At 41.7% G+C, this 22,965-nt stretch overlaps 1 protein-coding gene across 1 annotated transcript; it reads left to right on the forward strand.

Annotated features, from left to right (window-relative positions):
- The first annotated feature begins 3,870 nt into the window (after positions 1-3,870).
- On the forward strand, positions 3,871-9,552 carry LOC102780096 (kidney mitochondrial carrier protein 1). The gene is made up of 9 exons (XM_006786966.3): positions 3,871-4,146; positions 4,243-4,390; positions 4,677-4,771; positions 5,057-5,142; positions 5,912-6,007; positions 6,097-6,221; positions 6,738-6,861; positions 7,771-7,851; positions 8,326-9,552. Exons 1-9 carry the CDS (start codon positions 4,083-4,085, stop codon positions 8,365-8,367), a joined length of 861 nt encoding a protein of 286 aa, XP_006787029.1. The 5' UTR covers positions 3,871-4,082; the 3' UTR covers positions 8,368-9,552.
- Positions 9,553-22,965: the final 13,413 nt, after the last annotated feature.

Consider the following 22,965-nt stretch of genomic DNA (forward strand, 5'->3'; position numbering starts at 1 on the left):
AAAAAATCTGTGACTCTCCACCATTTTCTCTTAGAACTGAAGAAGTCTATTGGATTAGAGGTGAAACGTCTTCAAAAAACATAACAGAGACCCGATGCTTTTCTTTCCAAGCTGCTTAGATTGGTAACTGAAGAAAAAAGCATTCTCACTGTCTTCACTGAGGTTTTGGATGAATTAATAAATGAATGAAAATCTGGAATGTTTTTGTGTATACTGTGACGCTATGAGGGGAGTGTTGAAGATGTTTTTGAACATTTGAAAAATAATATTATTCTTATTTCTGAAGCATCAAGAAAAAATGTCTTGATGCATGCTTAATCATCAACCAAAAGATTGATTCTGTTCATCTGGATGTAACGCTTTCAGTGGGAGAAACATTTAGTCACTCATCCAAGTGACTTCTTCAGTCTCAGCTCACTGCAGGTTTCCCCAACCCTATAAACAGTACATATAACTGAAAACTGTCATGACCATTGATCAACAACCACTGATCAAAGCCCATAGATCATTGATCAAAGACTGTTGAGCAGACACCACTGATCAGTGGACATGAGTGCCATTCACAGAGAGTTGGGGGCTACAATCACAGCGTTGTAAGATAGTGAAAGATGTACCAAACACTGGTTTGAGCGGCGTAGTGGTGGTCTTTGATCAATGATTAATGCTCTTTGATCAGTGGTTGTTGATCGATGGCCATGACAGTTTGATCAAGGAACTGACCTCAGAACAATGTCAGTAATTTCTGTAATTCAGCTTAATTTGGGTTTATGACCATTAATATCTTTTAAATGTATTTATTTTTTTATTCCATCCTCTTTGTTTAATCCAATATCTTCTGTAACAACTAATAATTTTTAACTTATTTTTGCCTTTAGACACAGAATAAAACATTAGCTCCAGATGTTCTGAATGGGTAAAATAAATGTAATATTCTCTCAGTGAGATCAGATGTCACATTAACCTGTAGCAGCACAGAGTGCATGGAAGAGTTAGTTAGTTCACCTGTATGTCTGTGAAGGTTCTCAGTCATCCAGGTCATCGTAGTCAAAGGAGCTTGCAAAGAAAAGCGTCTGGACTTCTTTAAGTTACTTGAAGACGTTTCACCTCTCATCCGAGAAGCTTCTTCAGTTCTAAGGTCAAATGGTGGAGAGTCCCAGATATAAACCTAGTGGGAGTATCCCCCCACAGAGGGACAAAAGGACCCCCTGATGATCCTCTAATCGCCTGAGCCAAGGTGTGAAACTGGGTGTGGGTCCCAATCAGCCAGAGTTTCGGGTGAGCTCATTGTGAAACCTGGCCCCACCTTATCATGCGAATTCCTGAGGTCAGATGGCCCAGGATGTGAGTGGGCGTTAAGGCGTCTGGGGAGGGAACTCAAAACTGGATTATAGATGGCAGAGAGTTGGTGTCGTAAACCACCGCCTCTGTTCAAAGATGGTCGCTCACAGTGGACATAGATGGCTTCTTTCACTCCTCTTTCAAACCATCTGTCCTCTCTGTCCAAAATGTGAACATTGGCATCCTCGAAAGAGTGTCCTTTATCCTTAAGATGCAGATGGACAGCTGAGTCTTGTCCTGTGGAGGTGGCTCTTCTGTGTTGTGCCATGCGCTTGTGAAGTGGCTGTTTGGTCTCTCCAATGTAGAGGTCTGGGCATTCCTCGCTGCACTGTACAGCATACACCACATTGCTAAGTCTGTGTTTTGGCGTTTTGTCTTTCGGGTGAACCAGTTTTTGTCTGAGCGTGTTGCTGGGTCTGAAATGCACCGGGATGTCATGCTTGGAGAAAACCCTCCTGACACATATGTTTGAGTATGAATATGTTTGAGTATGAATATGTTTGTCCTTTCATCAAGAATATGTCAAAGCGTTTAGTCATCTTAAGCTCACTCAATATGTCAGGAAGTAGTCTTTGTTTCTGCATTGATACTAAAAAATTGTTAGGATGCCTGGGTCGTTGACCCAGGGTTTTGAGTTTATTGTATTATTTATCTTTTCTATTCTTTGGTTTCTTCGTTAGAGTTATGTCTTATGGTTTGTCTCTGTGTAATCCTTAGTTGCTGTCTCCCCGGTCTGCTATATCCCCGTGTTCAGTCAGTGTCTGTGTCTGCCCTGGTCCCACGTCTCTGTTCCCTCTGTTGCAGTGCGTGTGAGTCTGTGTCTTTAGTTCAGTCTGTGTCATATTTCCTGTTTTATTTTGAAGGTGCTTGTCTGATGTTAATGTATCTGGTTTCGCTTCCCCTTGTCTTGTTAGGCCTGATTTGCCCCAGCTGTGTTTCCCTCCTGTTACCCATTCCCCGATTGCTCCCTCTGTGTATTTAAGCCCTGTGTTTCTCTGTGTCCGTGTCGCGATCTACCGTTTAGCTGTGTGTTCTGTCAGTCTTCTGGTGTAAGTTTATTTTGATATTTCCAGTTATGTTATATTTGAGTTTAACATTAAAGCTGTTTTGAGTTCAAGTTTTGCCTCCGCGTGTCTGCACACAGCCGTTCCATAACAAAATTAAGTGTTGCAGATAAAGAACAACACAAATTTAGTGACCTTTGAGTTTGACAGTGAACATTTGTTATGTGGTGTGTATAGCAGCGTATATAACAGCCACTTGAAGCTTTTGCCAAAAGTGAATCAGTTCCTGTAGAGTCACATGTTAATATAACGAACTTCAGATATGAAATTAACGAGTTTCATGCCTGGTAAAAACAATTTTCCCACCAATTCATTTTTTTTTTTTGTACCAACTGCACAAAAGATGATTCATTACCTTACCTGTGTGCTATACACACTGGGTATTCACACTGAGTGTTGGACAGGTCCATGTTTCAGATAAAAACTCAGATGTTTACAGTAGATGAAAGCCCTGTGGTGTTTTCTAGGGTTTTCTCACTGCTGATTTTGTCTGTCCTGTGTTTCGGTGTTTACTATAAACATGAGTTTCCTTCTGCCCTCTGTACCCATGATGAATACATGCGGGACATGATGGACATTAACACTGGCACCAATACATACACACTACACACAACCAACTGCAAGCAACCATAACAACAACAACAAACAACCATTTACTTTTACCTAGTACTAAATTCTTTGTGCAAATCTCTAAAAGAAAAAAAGAATTGTATGTCAGTTTTTGTGTGTTAGCCTTGCATAAAGTCCCATCTCTACAGTGGCCCAGATGGACATCACTAATTACATTTTATGTATGTGGCAAGAGACCAACCACATAATTACTAAGCCAACGGTAAGGTAGAAAAGAAATCCTGCTTCATGTTCATGTTTCAGACAGATGACAATTAGCTGGCTAAACAATGACAACAGCAAACAGCAGCAAAAACAACAGAAAACTTCAGGATATTCTCAACAACTTAGCTAAGTATAGATGCATCAAACAGAAGTGAAATTCTGACTCATCAACTTGTATCTGACTCCTTTTAAAAGTGCATCTTAAACCTCTGTGCTGTTATATCTCTCTGGTATGGCTAGCATGTGTTCCTAGCTTGCAGGAACTCTTGCCAGGTTCCATGTTCTGCCATTGCTGTAAAACCAACCAAAAAAAAAACAAAACCCCAGTACAGTACAGTCTTCAATTTTTAACTATGGGTTTCATTAAAATAAAAATAAAAATAAAAATAAAAATAATAAATAAATCTCCTTGTACACAGAAACTAAATATAATCTAATTACAGTGTGAGAAATTAGAGACCAGTTTTATTATATTTAAAAATGATCTTTATACAGTCAAATAAAAAAATTTTCGAGTGTGAGTGACTGCAAAAGAAGCAACAGTGTCGTCTACTTTAAAGCCTCTGGGCATCTTTCTACGATTGGACACGGTTGCCTAGCAGCTGGCATTTAGGCGGGGACAGTGGAGGCAGTGAGCAGAGTAGGAAAGAGGGGGCGGGGTTCCCTTCCAACTCAGCAGGGGAGGAGGGCTGTTGGGCTGGGCTCCCCAGACTGAAACACGGCTTTCACGTTGGTGGTAGTAACCCGACTGTTAGCATTGCCGCCCCTTCCAACCCATCTGCCTTCCTCTCTAATCAGCTGGTAGTCGGTGGTTTTTAACAGTGCACTCGGTGCTAGCGTGAGAAGATGTCTAACGTCAACTGGAAGCCCTTTGTTTTCGGCGGGTTGGCTTCAGTAACGGCGGAATGTGGTGAGTGATGCGGCTAGGCCGAGCAGCGTGACTTCCTGTTGATTATTAATGATTTACAGTGTCGCGTGAGTGTTAATACAATGCTCTGTGTTGCAGGAACCTTTCCAATCGACCTAGCCAAGACGCGCCTTCAGGTACAAGGTCAGGTGGGCGATAGCAAGTACCGAGAGATCCGCTACCGAGGCATGCTGCACGCTATAATGAGGATCGGAAGAGAGGAGGGGCTCCGAGCTCTGTATTCAGGGTCAGTAGGACTCGCATGCTAGAGTTGTACGTGGGGTCTCCATAGCCTCGGCTCCCAAACGTAACTGCATTAAGATCTGACAAGTCTTTTCAACAAATTCCTTGTGTGTTTCTGTTTGTTCAGAAAATTTTACACTTCCTCTCTTTCGCTACACTTCCTTTTTTGCTGACAGCCACATCAAATCCTCTTCCTCTACTCGCGAAAGAGAAGCTCTGTTTTAGATTAGCCAAAAACCTTCAGAGATACTGCTGAACTGGGTAATGAAAGTAAACTTTCTTTGTTGCAGGATTGCCCCTGCCATGCTACGGCAAGCCTCCTACGGGACCATAAAAATTGGCACATACCAGAGCTTTAAGAGGCTACTGGTTGAAAGGCCAGAAGGTGAGTCTCTGTTTCTCTTTCTCTGTCTGAAACAAACGCACACACAACCACACACTCAGCCTGCTGTTTATGGCAACATGTGCACATTCCTCTTGAAGGTCACAGATGAGGCACAGATGTGCACGTGTGTGACCTACTTAAACATGTATCCTCACTTTTCCTCATCTGAGAGCTCTTTGTAACAGTCAGCGCCTGCAGTGAAACACTGAAAACTGACTGCTGCCCGATATCAAACGCAGCTTGTTCACAGTTACAGCCTGCCTCCCACTCGCTCTTCTCTTTCAGACGAGACGCTGTTGACTAATGTGTTGTGTGGCATTCTCTCCGGTGTCATCTCCTCCTCCATCGCCAACCCTACTGATGTGCTTAAGGTAACTATTTACACACATGAAGGTCGTTTCGGATCTTGTGTTCTCTTTATCAGATGGCAGTAGGACATGTCTGACAGGTTTTTGGAACTGTGGTGAAGCCTGGAGCCATTTTTTGCAGATACAGACTGCAACTTTTTCACTTTTGTTCTGTTGTATAAGGAGTTGTAGTCTTGAGGAAGCAATGTCTTCTTTTTTTCCCCAAGTCTTAACTTTTGTTAAGTGGAATGAAGGGCATCAAGGTGTCCCTGTGACCTCAATTATGTGTTATTTATAGAGTGAAACCTCACAGTTTTAGCATAGTGTTCTGTAAATGATATGCGTGCAGGACTGCCAGTGCTTGTCTGTGCTCAGACTGTGTCCTGGCTAGGCATGGCTTTTTTTAAACTCCTTGTAAGCCATATGACCTTCTGTCTGCAGTCTATTAAGGGTTAACAGGGTAATACACGGGCCTGCTGTTGGGGAACATTATGTTTTGATCACATTGTGTACTAGCTGCGCATGCCAAGCCTTTCACTGAGCCAAGAAATGAACCAGGCCTGATTTGCTAACAAGTCAAGGATGGGCTGGAGGGTTCTTGGAAACGGGGATTGGGAAAATACTTTTGAGTACTGAGCTTGCCAAAAACAATTCCAGCAAACTTTTAAATTCCGATAGAAGCCCAAGAAAAACACACTCCCCTAAGGTGGCTTTGCAGCGTTACACATCGTTTGTGCACTCTTGCCCTTTTCAAGTTCACCTTCGTAACATTCACCTCTTTCTGTCCTCCCAGATCCGCATGCAAGCTCAGGGAAATGTGATCCAGGGCAGTATGATGGGCAATTTCATTAATATCTACCAGGAGGAGGGGACCAGAGGACTGTGGAAGGTGCGGAGAAGCTTAAAAAATGACAGCAGTATATACAGCATTGAGATAGTACAGGCACTCAACTTTGACCTTTTCTCTCTCCGCATCAGGGTGTCTCTCTAACAGCTCAGAGGGCAGCTATCGTGGTCGGGGTGGAGCTTCCAGTCTACGACCTCACCAAGAAGCATCTCATCCTGTCGGGTTACATGGGGGACACCGTGTACACACACTTCTTGTGAGTTTGAACTGGCTCCTCTTTGGCTATCGTGTCATGTGGTGCAATAACGTTCAGGAAATTGCTTGCAAGTGAGGCGTATTCTAATACATTCAGGTGGACTCGAGCCAGAAAAACAGATCAAATACAGATTTTGGCTCATTGTTTGAAAGGAAGGGTTTGTTTTTTGTTTTTCATAAAAATCCTTAAAATAAAAATGTCTTCCTCAGAATATCTGTTATACAGACAGGTATTGTGCTGTATTGTAGAGATTACTCAGCACTCCCAGTGGAAACCATTTCACAGTATTCCTCTTAGTTATTTTAGGATGTCTGCTCAGAGCTGCAGCGACGCCAAGTTTGTACCTGCCAGAGACTTCAGTGATTGTTTTTATAGCAGCAAATGCCATGTGGGTACTTGGACGAGGCTGAGAATATTTTCTGTTTGTACTGGTGGTGTACACACCACCATAAAGACTGTTTTTAGTACCAGCAACATAGCTAAGGGACATAATGCATTTACCCTTATGGTCAACAGGTCCAGCTTTGTGTGCGGCTTGGCGGGGGCTCTGGCATCAAATCCAGTGGACGTGGTCCGGACACGCATGATGAACCAGAGAGGAGGAGCGCTGTACCAGGGAACATTAGACTGTCTGCTGCAGGTCAGTCAGAACCCCTGAAACGTGCTTAGATTCTGTTGCCCTCTAGGTAAAGAGTTACTCCATCGATTTTTGAATCAAGTCTTCTCATCATGTAAACACAGACACCGTGTTGAAAAAGAAGGCACTTGGACTGCTTTAAGCTTGTGAAGATATTTCAGCTCTCATCCAAGATGCTTCTTCAGCCCTAAAAACAAATGTGATCGATGTTTCAAAGGAAGATTGATATTTCCATCTGCAGTAATAATACGGTGCTGTGTGTCTGTTCTGGGACCTTCTCGCCCTTTCATTCATGCACATATATGGAAATTCAGACTCAGCATGAAGGCTGATTTGGAGTAGGGTACAAAGTGGCTTGCAGATGTGCAGCAACTGCGGATAAGGTGAAGCAGCTTAAATGCTGTACTTTTATATTTGATTTGTCATTGTGTAGGAGAGTATCGACGGGGCTGTCAGCTGGAGTGGATCGAGAATTAGGCTGAACGTCACTTTGTGACTGGCCTGAACTAATTTTGTGCTCTATTTGTATCACATGTAAAATGTGAGAAAATGATCCCTGATGAAAATTAGTGCAGGGGAGACGGTTAAGCAAAAAGAGAGGAGCATTCTGGGAAGTACAGGATCTAGTGGTTTGGTTTTTCATGCAAAAGCCCATCTTTATTGAGCTGTGGTAATTAAAACTTTTTAAAATGCAGACATCTTCATGACTTTCAGCAGCTGTGAAGTTTAGACGTTTCCATTAGTTGGTCATGTATGTTTTGGGTTTTTTTTCTTGATGGTACATAATTACTGTCATAGCAAAGTTGAATATCCAGATCAGACCTTAATTTCACTCATTCTTCAGTTCCTGTAAATAGATGCGCAGAGTGGGTGATCATCAGAGAGTAAAGAGAGTTTGTTTTCTTCTTTCAGACGTGGCGCTCTGAAGGCTTCATGGCCCTCTACAAGGGCTTCTTCCCCAACTGGCTGCGCCTAGGACCGTGGAACATCATCGTATCCTTTCCAACTCCACACAGATGTTGTGATCTGTATATATAGATTGATAGATAGATATCCTCTGTGGTGCGACACCTTCTAAGCTGTAGGAAATTCTCTTATGTATTCGTTGCCTTTGTTTCACTGAGGAAGGCTTTGTTTAAAGCTCGCTAACTCTTTTATGCAACTCTGTGAAACTACTGCCCGACTGGTACTGATTAGAGGCAAGTAGCTGCATGTGATGGAAATAGGGAAAGGTGTGGAGAGTGAACATTATCAAAGGCTAAGACTGGATTAAAGGTGATTGAACAGGGAAATAAAGGCTGGCAGATACTCACTGTGCTCCAACCAGGCCTGAAAGATCTAATGAGATTAGTTCCTTTTGCAGCAGAAATTGGAGTAACAAGAGAGACTCGGTGGTGCCACTCATTCTGACCAAAAAAACAAAGTCCACTCCTCTTTTTTCTTAAGTTCCTTTACTCCGATTTTCAGTTCTTCCTCACCTATGAACAGCTGAAGCAGATCAGCGTGTGATCAGCAGAACAACATGGCAGAGAGGAGTATGAGCGCATGCTCCAAGAGGAGCTGAGAGGACAAAGATTGGGAAAGTGAGCTTGATGGAACCAGCAGGGGGAAAGTGGAACGCACATGTAGACCTGCGTGAAGGGTCAGAATGTGAATTTGCCAGATTCTTGTCTGGAGTGTCTCCTGAAGCCTGTGGTGAATGTGGACACAACACACACACACAGATCCATGTATTTCATACTTTTTCTCATCTAAATGCTACGTCAGGCTAAGCAACTTTACATTTGCTATACAATTTCCTCAGATTCACGTGGCCTGATTTACTGACTGGGAACCAACAGTCCCAGGAACTTTGCTTAAAGGTGGCTCTAAAGTCACAGAGAAAACACGAGGCGTCTACACTTTTTAAGTGCTCTATAACCGAGTGCCTTAGTTTGCGATGCGGGGCTGTCTGAGCTCTACGCTGCATAAGGACAGCAGCTGACAATCGCCATGATCACTCCCTTTATGAATAGATCGAAAAGATGTTTAGTGTGCACGAGGTGACAAACTTGAATGTGAATATTGTATTTGGTTTTTTTTTATTTTTTTGTTTTGTTTTTATTAATTTATGTGTTTCTAAATTTAAAGAGACGGGTGTATGAAAAGGTAAAATTATTTCAAAGAGTTTTCCCTGAGGTGTTTAGCAAAGAGCCGGGAATAATCCTGGTGTGCTGTAATAAATGTGTTTCATAAACGGCTCCTTGTCCATATGTGGTGATTAGTGGTCTCTCATGCCAGCAAGTGGAGACGGTGAGTGTGACCTCAGGCAGCTGAGGGTTGACTGTGCTCCCCGTTATGTTATCATTTGGTCTGCTGGAGAAAAAAAAGTTACATAAACCTACGTATTATATCAGCCCCAGGTTCAGCCCGCTGAGCCGGCTGCCGTGCCGTTGTTTATGCTTTAAGGCACTCAAACTGCTGCACGCGAGTCACAATTAACGCCAAATGTATTTCCATATACTGTATTTGCTGTAAATGTGAGCTTTTATTGTGAGGAATGAATATGCCGCTGGCTGTTATGTGTGCACGCGTGTGTGTGAGCTATTGCTGCTGCCAAAGTATAAGCCAGTGTAACTTTTGTTATACCTTGTTGATGTAAATGCTCCATGTATATTTGAAATGATTAAAAATAAAGGACATGGATTTTTCACAGTATTGTCCTTCCCTGGTACCACAGTGTGGCACTGTGGAGCTACACACTCACCTCAGCATAACTGAATACACCAGTATCTGTTTATTATGAGGTTTTTTTTTTTTTTAATTCCCAAACCTCCGCTTTGAGGCCACGAATCTAGCACAGTCGTGTTTCTCGGGGATTGCCTGGTTCCTTTCAAACGTGTTCAAGCGGCATCCCGCGAACGTTATGAATTTTTCAGGGGGAATATAAGATGTAATTGTTTTATTTCTGTGGGTAAATTCCCCAGTTTTCCCTCATCAGAGCTGTTTGAGGAGCTCAGGGGAGTGGAAGGCGCCGCAGCGAACGCGCAGGTCTCTGCGTGGATCTGTGCCTCGCTGTGTTATTTAGGGAGCGCCACCGCGGGACTTATTACTTGTGTGAGAACTGATACTGTTGGGTCTGCTTCATCTCAGCCACTGAGTCTCAGCGCAGCGTTTGCTGCTGGCGTCCTGAGCGTGGCTGGGTGGAATAGCTCGATTCAAAAACAGTGCAGCAGAGTGTGGCAGGAGGACAGGTTTTAACACTTGGGTACGATCCACCCACAGCACAATTAGACCTCTAGGGCTCGAATCCGTGTCAAATTGAGGTAGAAGAAGAATCCATGAGGCGAGGTGTAAAACAGAAATGAGAATAACGTGTGGCTTGATGCCAGGATTCGGCATCTGTAAGTTGGCAATTTAGCCATCTCTGGCACAGTCCTCTACAAGCTGGACAAGTATGGCCACGGGGGATTCCAGCAGTCACAGACATGCTACATTATGGGTATTATTTGCTGCCTGGCCCAAATGTGCGGGGGGGTACCGGCTCTATTGTGTTCCAGGGATCAGAGTGAGCTTTTGTGTCTGAGGGATAAGGCTCTATGCTGCTCCAAAACACCCTGCCCTTTTTTTTTTCATTTATTTTTTTCTCTGCCTATTTTTTTGTTCTTTCAGCCGTTTCTCTAATGAAAATGCTGCAACCCACAGATGGACGAGAGGATGGAAATGCAGACAAGGAGACAAATCTATCGTAGTCTGAGGATCCATTCAGAGCAAGGACTCTGGCGCTCATAAGCCCCACTGTGCTGACAAAGACAGAAATCACAGGCCTATTGCCATTTCTTTTTTACTCACACTTCTTTTCAGATATGGGACAAATCTTTTTTTTTTTTCTTGTATTGTCTTGATGCTTATATTTGAGGGAAAAAAATAAATGACTTCCATCCTGAAAGCACATTGTTTTCAGGTCACGGATTTGGCATAACATCAAAATACTGTGCTTAGAGAGATGTCTGAAACATCTCCCCCCTGAAGGGGGGGGAAAAAGTGCAGCCTTCTGTAATTTGAAATCGTGGCTGTGGTAAATATTTTGATAAATTGCACAGCCATACCCTGCCCGCGAAGAACAAGCTGACAAAGTGAGGCTATGGAACCGAGGAACACAATAGATTGTGCAAAGATGTCAGCTTATTCTTCAGGAATTCTTCCCTGCAAAACCACAAAGATAATTTCGGAGTACATTTCAGAAAAGAAAAATTACAGCAAACCGCTGCAGGAAAAGAGAAGAAAAAAGAAAACAAAAACTGACATTTTGGGAAATACACTTATTTGCTTTCTTGCTGGAAATTAGATGACAAATATCACTCTGCTGTCTGTAAATATGGGGCTGGAGCCAGCATTTGGTTAGCGCAGTACAAAGCTTTCAAAGTATTTGTGCATAGTATTGTGCAAAACTCTTGAGTTACCCCTGATTGCTTTAGATCAGTGGTTCTTAACCTGGGTTCGATCGAACCCTAGGGGTTCGGCAGAGCCTCCACCGTGACATGCACGGCTCATTTTGTGCACCAATAAAAAACATATCTATGTCTTGAATTTGAAAAAAATCATATTTTATTTTTCACTAAAGAGGGGTTCAGTGAATGCGCATATGAAACTGGTGGGGTTCGGTACCTCCAACAAGGTTTAGAACCACTGCTTTAGATTTTGCTTCCAAGGAGATGGACTTGTGGTCTTTAGCAAAAGGTTGTTGAAAGTTTTCTTTGGACCTTGGCTGCTTTTTCACTCATTTTCAGTCCATTTACTGTACCTGACCATTTACAGAGGAATGTTAATGTGAGCCACATAACACTGACCTTATGAATCATTCAAGCAAGGAAAAGGCAATAACAAGCGATGAACCAGTCTACTGTGTACACATAGCAGAAAGCTTAGCAAAGAATTTATTTTAAATTGTATCTTTAAGCACTTCTCACAAAAACACACAATTTGTTCCCATTTCTTTGTTTGCATCTGTGGAAAAAATCTCAAAGATAACACACCGTGATGGTATTTAGCAGTCTCTGAAAAAGAACTACAACAGATGAACTGAAAGTATCTGAATGTCAAAAAGGAAGAAAAATCCAGCAAAGACCTGAGATCTGAGAGCTGGCTTTCTTCAGAAAGGAAAACGGGGAGAAAAGGCTGAACTGGACTGAAAACCAGTGGCAACAGGTCTTATGGAGTGACGAATCAGAATTTGGTCGGGATTATAAACACAGAAAAGTTCCATCAGATTTTAATCCAGCGTACAATATCATCTGTCAAGTGTTTTAATTTTTCATCATAACAATCATCTGCCAATGCAGTAAAAGTACATCTAGATAGAAGAACACACATTAAAACACTATCAGTCATGGATCGGCCTCCCCAGAGCCCGGATATCAACATTGCTGAAGCAGCGTGGGATCATCTAAAGGCAGCCAACAGCCAATGAAGAGCTTTGAATGTCCTTCAAGAAGCCTGGAGAACTATTCCTGAAGACTACCTATAATCATTAAGTATGAATGAAACATGGATGTTGTTTGTCTAGTTTAAACTTTGGTTGTACTAAAAGAAACTTTGTAAGGGGCAGTCGTTCACTACCTACTCGCCAGTGTTGTCATCCTTTTAAATACAGATTCTTACCTTCTTTGACTTGATCATCAAAAGGACACAATTCGAGAACGGCGCCTCCTTTTTCTGTTACTTTTATAAAAATCTTCAAGTGCCTGACTCAACCGTCCATATTGACTGAAACTCCTTTTCCAAACAAACAACAGGCTCGCTAGATCACAGCGCGGTCGACCTACATTCACACACCACTGGAAGGGGACTGGAACCCCAGGGAGACAGGATCACAAGGATGAGCCGCTGGTAATGCTGCTCCATTGTTCCATTAAGATGAGAACGGGCCAACAGAGTGAATGTTAAAGGAGATAAAGCGTGGGGAGATTTGTTCCGCATGCAGACTTCTTTCACTCTAAGGCTTCAAGAGTCAGGGGAAGTTAAGTCATGTCACTTGTGAAGCTTCTTGACGTCTTTATAAAAGTTAAATGACCTGTTAGTGTGTTCTGCTACTTTCAAAAGAACAGTTTGACATTTTGGGGACTATACAAATTCCCTTTCTTGCAGAGAGTTAGACAAGAAAATTCATCACACCTGAGCCCATGTGCAAATAGCCTGTTCAAAGCCTATTGATGTCATGGGGATGAATCGAGCTGAAAAGCTTTAAATGATTATTTACACCTTCTGTTTTTTATAGCATTATATGATTGATTATAAGCCAGAACTGAAATCAAACATGATATATCCTTTTTTAAAAACAAAAAAAACAAAAAAATAAAAAACACAGCATCAGATTCGGGATACAGATCATTAGTAGATGATTTTGTGGTGGTCTGGGAGGAATCTTTTGCTGCTGAATGTGAATAAGAGCAGAGATGGTGATCGTCTTCAGAAGGAGGATGACAACTGTGTTGCTACGTGTCTATCCTGGAACAGCATGCCAAGTACCCGGGCATCCACGTCCACAACAGGCTGAACCAGAAGACCAAAAAGAAAGACACAAGCAGGCTCGGGTTCTTAAGGAAGCCAAGTTCGTTCAGTGTATGACGGAGGTTTTCTGTGACTGAGTTGTGGTAAGCCCAATGTACTTTACTGTGGTGTGCTAGGGAAGCACTGCTTTGCAATTTTTCCACGTAAATAAAGCAATTTATTGCTTTCCTGCTATCTAAATTTAGGCAGTTTACAAAATATGACTGGATTGATGTGGCTCCGCCCCTCCGTGACCCCGATAAGGACAAATGGAGGAGAATGGATGGACGGACTGGACTGAACAGAGCTATCACAGCATCACAGAGCTCTTGTCAGACTTGTTCTGCTTTGTGTAATTCCCAAGCATAAACACTAGGCAGAGCTCATGCACTTTCTTCCCACTAAGACACAGGAGCTGAGGTGTAAACACACCATCTGCCTGTCCCCAACAGCTAGACTCTGTCTCCCCCTCCGTAACCCGCTCAGTCACAGCTCCCTCATTAATATCCCAGTTTCTGATAAGGAATAAATATTCAAATATGCAGCGGTATCAGTTTCCTTGGACGCCTGATTTAAAATTCCCTGCCCTCAGGCGCACAGGCACAGCATGCCCACAGAGCACACACAATCCATACAAAAAAACCCACTACACACACACACACACACAGGGGCCTCTGATGTATCCCAGTGGCCTTAGTGGGATTGCTAGCTGACACCAGAGCCCTCCCACATACTGTGTGAAGCTGCTGTTCTCCACTTCTGTTTATCTCTGGCATTTTTTTTAAGAGGCGGAGGCAATGGGGGGTAAAGTGAGAAGAGTTGGGAAAGACAGGTGAAAGACTTAGGTGGGGAATGGGAATAAAAATGAACTGATGGAATGAGATGTTAGATGGAGTCAACGGGGGAGATATGGGAGGGGGGAACTTTTTTGGAACTCAGCTGGCATGGAAGCCGGGGGTGAGCCTGCGTAGAAAGAGAATAGAAGATGACAAGAGGAGAAGGGATCGGTAGGAGAGAGGAGAGGATGCAACACATGTCCTGATTCTCTGCTGCGCTCCAATTAGCATCCATATGAAGCCGGCTTGTCAAGCCGCTGTGCCGAGTACTCGAGACACAAATGCGCCACAAGACGTAGGCTTATTGGTCCTGACATTATTTGACTTGAGAGTGGTGTGAGAAAATGGGTAAAACTGGAAAGATTTGGGTTTTCTGGTGGTGCCTGATGCCTGCAAATATCAGCAGGTGGAACATTTACTCTCAATCTGAATGTGAAAAGAAGGAAAATCAATGTAAGCAACAGGAAGAATACTGCCTTAGAAGGATGCCTTATTTTCAGTCATTAAGGTGCTTGTTAAATTGAGGAGACTAAAAGAAGAACCTGAATCACAAGTAGATCCAAACAGTACAGCCAAAGATTTTATCACTCATTAACTAATGATGTGTTATTTTGGAAAATCTAGAGAAAACGAGGTGGAAATTCAACGGAGATTTTCCCCAGTTTTGCTCAGAAAGGTGAGTTAATTTATTGGAAGACGAAGCACAGAATCAGTGTGTTTGTTTCCCCTGGGTGGGTGATTTCAGGAGACTCTACACCACTTTCCACTCCTGTACTGATGACACAGGTCTTATTGATGCTCTTTCCCCAAACTTTGAACAGCTCAGTCGGCATGAAACTACAATCTAATTTAGATGTTCAAAGGGTTGGAGAGCCACACGTTTTAATTCTCTGGAACTTACCCGGAGCCAGCAGGCACGTAGAAATCAGTGACGTTTGTGGATCTCCCCAAATCTGCTTTTAATCATTAAAAAAAAAGTAGTTAAAGCAGAGTCACATTTTGATCTTCACAGAGAGGACTAATTCATGCTTTTATATCCAACAGGCCAGACTATTGTAATGCTCTCCTATCTTGTCGACCCAAAGAAGTCATAAATCAGTTACAACTGATTTCAGCCTCCGACGCCTGAGGGCTGACAAAGAGGAGAACATATAACTCCTTTTTAAAGTCCTGACACTCGTTGCCTGTCAGACTCTGGATCTGTTTTAAAACTGCTTTAGTTTTCATGAACAGAGGTTTTTATTTCTTGTTTTTTAGTTATTGCAACATTGGATTTTGTTGATTGGTTTCATTATTACCTTTTTTAACACTTTTAGTGCCTCCTGTGTGAGTCTCAAACTGTTTTACTGCTTATATTTGATATTTGTTAGCAGCTTGTCAGTCATCTAAAATCCCAGACAATAGGTAACATATATGGATTTTCTCTGGGAAGTATTTCATTTGATGCAATATTATTGTGCTTTGTATATATTCATTTTGTTGTCTTTGTTCTTTGTAACTGTAGTTCATAGTAGAGTAAAAAAAAAAACAGTTTTTTTAGGTGCAGCAAATAATGGATAAGAAGTTTAAATTGTAAACAACTGTGCATGAATAACTTTACCGTATGTTTCAATTTTATACTACAATATATTTCTAACGAACTAGGCAGCTCATTATTTTTCTCATTTACAAGATACTTTCTTTATAGATGTAATGATTTGGGGTCAAGCTGAAAGAAAGGCAAGATTTTAAATGTATAAGTGAGGTCAGAGGTCAAATGTGACATGATATTTGGGTGCAAACTATAATGTGATATTTAGAATCCCCGTATACAGGATCATTTCCTAAATGTTGCCAGTACAAAGAAAGGCAGCAGTATTTTAAGCAAAGATTTAAAGATAATAGACATTTTTTGAATTTCATGACATCCATGAAAGTTTGACCTTATTTGACCTTAAGGAAGAGGTCAGAAGTCCAAAGTAACGTGCTATTTGGAACCCCCATAAATCATTCCCTATATGCCTCTAGCTTGTCAGTACAAACAATGGCAGTGAGAAACATAGTTCTATTTAGCATTTTTATCACTTTCACCTTCAAAGTTCAAAGGTCAAATGTGACATGATATTTGAAATCTTTTTATGGTACCTTCTTTATGTTAACAATGCACACCATACTTGTAAGAATCAAGTTAATTTTCGACCAATGAATTATTACGTTGTTCTTGAAGACTTTAGTGTATGTGAGTCAATTTGTAATGGATTGCTAACATGGCCCCAACTCTACACCCCTACAAAGTTTTGTGAAAAGTAAAAGTTTCTGATCTGTTGTGTTCACACACTGGCAAACCAAAACCAAATGGCCTCTTTGGCAGAGATAATAAAATAAGCAGTACTATGTGCTGTAGCTTTTCAGATGCTCTTGGCGTCACTTCCACAGAAATCCATCTATTGGAGATGGATTACTGCGATAACCTGACTTTGTTTGAGAGATCCCCCAAGTAATGATTCCAAAATGTAAAAAGTATGTTATCCATAGCAAAGTCACATCATGCATCAAACACCTAAGCTGAATTGTTACTGAAGTGAGAGCTCGGCTGCCTTGATCGCCATCGAGCTATGTTCACAGCTCCTGCAATAGCGTTGTGGGATATTTATGCTGCTGTAGTGTCCAGGGAACAAATACTACCCCGATATTCCCCCTTAAATAGTCTGTATCTAGCACACTGCGGTTTCATATTATTTAAGATTTAGTGAAGATAGTGAAGATTCTCATCAAGAGAGTTTTGGTTAGTTGGCACGAAACAGCATCTTTTGACATGCGAGCTGATCAAATGTTCTAGTTTTGGTGTATTAAACGATTTGAATCACGAGTGCTTCCCTTCATGGCTGCCAGATCTCAATCCAAGTCAGCAACGGAGATTTGGCAACAGAGTGCTGGCCACATCACCCAAAACACCAGATGAGGGAATAGTGTTTTTACCTCCAGCAGGCTTTTAGGATACTTAAATGAACTCAGGTAGCCCAGCATAGACGGATGAGCTGAAGTATCTTCTGACTCATATTTGTGGCTGATTGCAAAGAGCCAAAGGTAAAGTCTTCATCGGTGTGCTAATGCTTGTACAGCCTTAATACCTGAAGTGAGAGTCAAATCTTGCACTGCTTAATGCGCTTAAGGATTTCAGTCTAAATCTGTCTGATGCCATTTGGGAGCAAAAAGAGAGAAACAGAGAGAAAGCAAATGTGCAAACTCATCTCTGCCGTGTGGAGAAGCAGCCACCAAATGAATTAACATGGCTCTCAAGAAAAGATGCATAAAGCAGAGCATACTCTCAAGAAACCATTTACTCTAGTTTTATTGCAAAAGTGGGAATATTTGTGCCACTTTCACGCGTCTCCTTGCCTTCTCTGAGATATTTTTTAAAATGATTGACTTTGTATTGTGAGTTCCCCTCCCTGTGTCATATGAGTGAAGTAGGCCAGGCACTGTAGGGGATCACAGATCAATCATGGCACACACACACACACACACACACACACACACACACACACACACAGACACAGGCAGTGAAGAAAAAAAAGGAGGAGAATGAGCCATGTAACTCTTCTCCTATCTTAACCAAATAAGAGTCATAAGGCTTCGCATCACACAGTAATCTGCTGAGGGAACAATCACGCCACTGTTGCCGCTGCAACTGTTTGACTGTTTGAGGTGAGAGGCCCATCACGCCCTCTCTTCCTCTCTCTTTCAGCTCCACAGGTGCAGTCTGACACAATGTCTGGCAGGAAGCTTGCGTTTCAAAGAACATGCCACAGTGTGATCTCGGGGAAGGGTTTTCTGATCGCATCCCTGATAACCTACTTATTTGCGTTATGCATTACGTTGGTGTAAAAAGGCAGCAGTCATGTGGCACTTTAAAAAAAACCCCGCAAAAAACATGAACAATCATGTGATAATCGAAGAAAAGATCTCATTTGTGTTGATTAACAAGAGGCAATAAGAACCAGTCGTTCTTATTGCCTTCGTAAAACGGTGGACTATAGAAAGGCAGACAGAAGACAGAAGGACACAAACTCACATCTTCAAGTACTGCACAGCTCTAAAATCCTCCATTCACAGACACACAGACACACACACACCAAGTGGATTTATTGAAACTGTTTGCCAATAAGGTCACAACACCAATTAAAGTCACACAAGGAGCGCATCTCGTTTGCAAGCTTAGCCGTCTGACCTCCGCTCACACAGAGGGGCCAGTGTATTATAAAGAGGTTGCGTGCTTGTTCTCTCTCACACACACAAACACGTATAAAGTTCCATCTGTCATGAATGGTGTGTGTGATGTGTTAACATTTAAGGGATTGGGTGCCACATGAAGGACTGCTTCGGCTAGTTAGCGGGGTTTGTGAGTGTATTTCTGCACAAGATTTTTTTTTCTTTCTTTTGGTGCATAAACATCATCCATAGGCCCCCCTTCAATAAATCTCACTAAACTGACATTTCTATTTTAGCAACTTGACCACATGTTAGCAAGCAATTGTGTATTTCTGGCCGTCTCATAAATCTAAACCCAATACCGCTTCTTCTTGTAGCTTTAGTTTTTGGCGGTTAACAATTTGGAGGTGGTAGAGGGGTGTTTTGGGGGGCATCTGGATATTAAGCAGCTAATTGCTTTACTGTGTTTGCCAGCTTGGAGCGTCTATGCTATAATACATAAACAAGTCCTTAAAGCTGTCTGCTACTGCTGGTACGGATGCTATTAAGAACAGGGAGGTTAAAACAAGGCTGGGTGATTCACATTAATATTTCATCATTTAATCCTAAGCATGCTTGGAAATGATCTTGTACTTTTTCAATCTATATGAACCCCCTGGATTGATATAATGCGTCTCCACGTTCACATGCCCCAAAAACGTCATTAAGAAAAGAGACTTCATTAAAAAAACAAAAAAAACAACCACAACAACAACAACGGTGCTTTAAGACATGTAACTGTATGGTAATGGGTGGCTTTTATCCTATTTCCCCCCTTTCTACTATTGCTTTGTATTCAGCACACACAGCTAAAAACCCATCTATGTTTTTACAGTTGATGATCTTCTTGTTAATTTGCAGTAAAGCTCAACCCCCTTCCATCAGCACCACCACCACACGTACACACAAGTGTGTAACATAACTTTAGAGGACATTACGATACTCCCCATCCATAATCACTACTCGCTAAATGTCTTTACCTTAAAGTGAGGCTGTTTATAAAAGTAGAAATGCTTTTAACCCTCGTAAGGAAGATACAGTGTGTCCCCGTACTGTGACAGCATTAACAGAATTAGGTCCCAACAACATGAATCATACCTGTGGCACACACACACACACACACACACACACAGATTTTTTTCTCCTCACACAGACGAGCTGTAATAGGAGGCATGCATCACTAATCTCGGTATTAAGACGCCATTCCAGAGTTCAAAGTGGGTTTTTTTCTCTCCCACTTTCATTTCCAGTTCTCTTAACATGCAAAAGACAGAATCCACAGACATGCAGTCAAAGACACGCTAAAAATAAAAAAATAAAAAAATTGCCTGTGTTGGTATAACTTGGCAGTCTGCAATAATAATTCATAATTTATGTTATTTTCAGAAAAGCAGGATGTGCTTTGTGACCGTGTATCAAAAGATGGTGGTAACCTACAGACATAAATAAAAAGTACATAAAAACAAGTGAGCAGCTAATAAGACATAGATTCATATGTGGTTAAATGATATCCAGTGTGTAGCAAGATTTAAATCAAAACCAGTCATCACCTATGACTGTTCTCCAGTTACGAGTAACTTATCACACCATGGTCAGGTTTATGATGAACTCAGGAAGCCAGAAAGTAGCAGCCTGGAGGACGCTAGAGTGGATCGTCGAGTCAACAAAACACTGGACTGTAGCAATGGAGGCTATTTCCAGCATCAAACTGATAACCTCTCTTTTAACCATGACCGTTCCCAAGCTTTCACTGATGTTTACCTGCCTGCTCTAGTTGCTTTTTGAGGAAATGTAGTCAAAAACCAACTGACCAATTATGGGCATCTCACAAAGTTTTACCCTCCTTAAAACTCTTTCTCTCTCTCAGTCGGCAGAGTCCACATGGAGTAGTTTCCTGATACCTTTTTTTGTTGTTGTTTTTAGCTGTTGTGTACACGAGACTTAGTTTATCCAAATCTGTTTGAGTCAGGTTGGTAACATGTTGCAACCAACCCCACCCAGATCTGTAATCCAAGTTATAACTAAAAAAAGGTGAAATCTGGTAAAAGCAAATCCCATGAAAGATTCTTTTTTTTTTGGACCTATTTTATTTTTCTAGGTTAGAGAGCATGTTGTTTTAAACACAGTGAGCTAAATATAAATGTTAGTGTGCAGACAGTGAAGGTTTTGCATATCATGATTGATAAAATATCATCTGTATTATTTAAATACTGCAGAAGCAGTGTGTGAAAAACTAAGTACAACCTTCTGTTTCCATAGAAATTAAGACAGTAAATTACCAAGTCGCTGCAAATCACATACACTTGATTCATCGATCCTCTATAAAAGCATTCAGATGTGTGTTAACACAATGCCAAGGGGTGATATTAGCAAAGATCTTAGAGAAGCAGCTGTTGGGAAGCATTATAGAGCCATTTTCAAACAATTTGAAGTCCATCATTCTACAATGACAAAGATTATTCACAAATTGAAAACATTCAAGACAGTCGCAGGAGTCGATGTCACAGCAATCTTACCCCAGATCCAGACCAGAAAAGATCCAGAAAGAGATTTAACAGGTATAGCTTGTTTGTGATTGCTCCTTCTCACTAAAGTGAACATGTCAGCACAGTTTAGGCTTGGAAAGTTTCATCTAAGCTAAGCAAAAGACTTTTTAAACAATGCCCTGCGGACAGACAACACCAAAGTGGACATGTTTGACCATAATGCACAGTGCCAGGTTTAGAGAAAACCAAACACAGAATATCAGCACAAATGCCTCACACTAGTCGTCAAGCATGGAGGTAGAGGGGTTATAATTTGGACTTGTTTTGCAGCCACAGAAGCTGGATACCTTGCTTTTGCACAGCGTCAAATATGAGGCCTCCGGTCTGGCAGCTAAAACCAGGGTGAATGGGATATAATCCCAAGAACAGCAGCAAATATACAAAGAGAAAATAATCAAGGTCCTACAATTGCCTCTTCCAGTTTTAGGCTTTATAAGAGATGTGCGTAAATGTACCGCAAACCTCAATGAACTGAAGCAAAGTTGTAAAGAAATCTGGAATGACCAGATTATTTTTTTTACTCTGTCCTGCTATATTAAACCTTAGACCTTAGCATACTTATATCTTGTGATCACTACTAAACACAAAATAGAGCTAAGAGTGGAGGGAATACAATTAGTTTTAAAGTAATCTGGTCAGATTTGAAAGTTCTGGACAGATCCACGATTGATGTGATGATAGCAGTGAATGAATTGTTTAAGCATTGTTACAATATATCCTGAGGGGAATGTGTATGAAATTTAATGCAAATATACTAAGTTGTTCTTGCCATATGTCAGTTGGGTCCAAAACATTAGGAAAGTGTAACAATATAGGTCACAGCAAGCCAGCTAACACTGCACACCAAGAATGAAGGCTGGCCTGGCTTATGTACAACAGCCCCTGACCTTGCAAAGGTCTCCGCAGTGAGCAAAAGCCAGTCCAAGATCCACAAACGTGTAGCCTCCCCTTGGCCACTCTCCCCGCTCTCTGCCTCCAGCCTTCATCATAAATATCCTCCTGAATCTCTTTTTTTACTCGTTCCAAATCTCTCAGCTAGGTAACAAAAACATGACCCAATAATTAGCTATTAGAATTAGAATTAGCTAATTAGCTAATTCTCGGGAAAGCAGTTGCTGCTGAGTCCCCCTACATATCAGTGATTTTAACAAAATATTCAATATTATGAGATACACACGCTTGACTGATTAGATCAACCAAGTTCATCTTTTGTTCGAATTACTCTTTTTAAATCTAAACCTGCCCCAAAGGACGAGATGCTAAAATAAAGAGAACAACACTGGTCAAAAACAGATTTTTAAACCGCAGAGACTGCTGGTTTTGCACAGGAAAATCAATATCAGAAGGCTGTTCCTGATACTTTATGCATTCGGCATAATAAACTCTCCCAGAAGGAATGCAGAAAATGTACGAACATTTGGTTTGTATTTCTTTGGTCCCATAAGATTACCATCTGTGAGGCTGTCTCAGTCTCACCATCTCTCCTCTTCATCCAGGCGTGAAGTTGAATCCTGAGGAGTGTCAGGATAGCACCGACAGATATGTGGAGGAATACAGTATATATTTCTGCCTGCAGCGTATTCTTCTTCTTTTTTTGCCATGTCAGTGTCGCTCCATTGTTGAGAATTAACAGACTAAGAACTAGCTAGCTGAACGTGAACAATATTAAGGATGCAATGTGTAAGAATAACACTGACAAATGAAATAAAACTGAGAACAGACAGAGCTGGCACAGTGGTTGCAATGTTTAGCACCGTGGGTTCACAACAAGAAGGTTCAGGCTTTGAATCCTTGAGCCAGAGGGAGAGGCCCTTCTGTGTGGAATCGCACGTTCTCTCTGTACCTCTGCGACTGCTCTCCAGATGCTCATCCGCAGTCCAAAAACATGCTTGCTGATTTAACTGGTGAGTCTAAATTGGCTGTGGGTGTGAAAGGTTGTCTATCTCTCTGAGTTAGCCCTTCCTCCA

Source organism: Neolamprologus brichardi, chromosome 18, assembly GCF_056152115.1.
Source record: "Neolamprologus brichardi isolate AB-2024 chromosome 18, ASM5615211v1, whole genome shotgun sequence".
NCBI lineage: Eukaryota > Metazoa > Chordata > Actinopteri > Cichliformes > Cichlidae > Neolamprologus > Neolamprologus brichardi.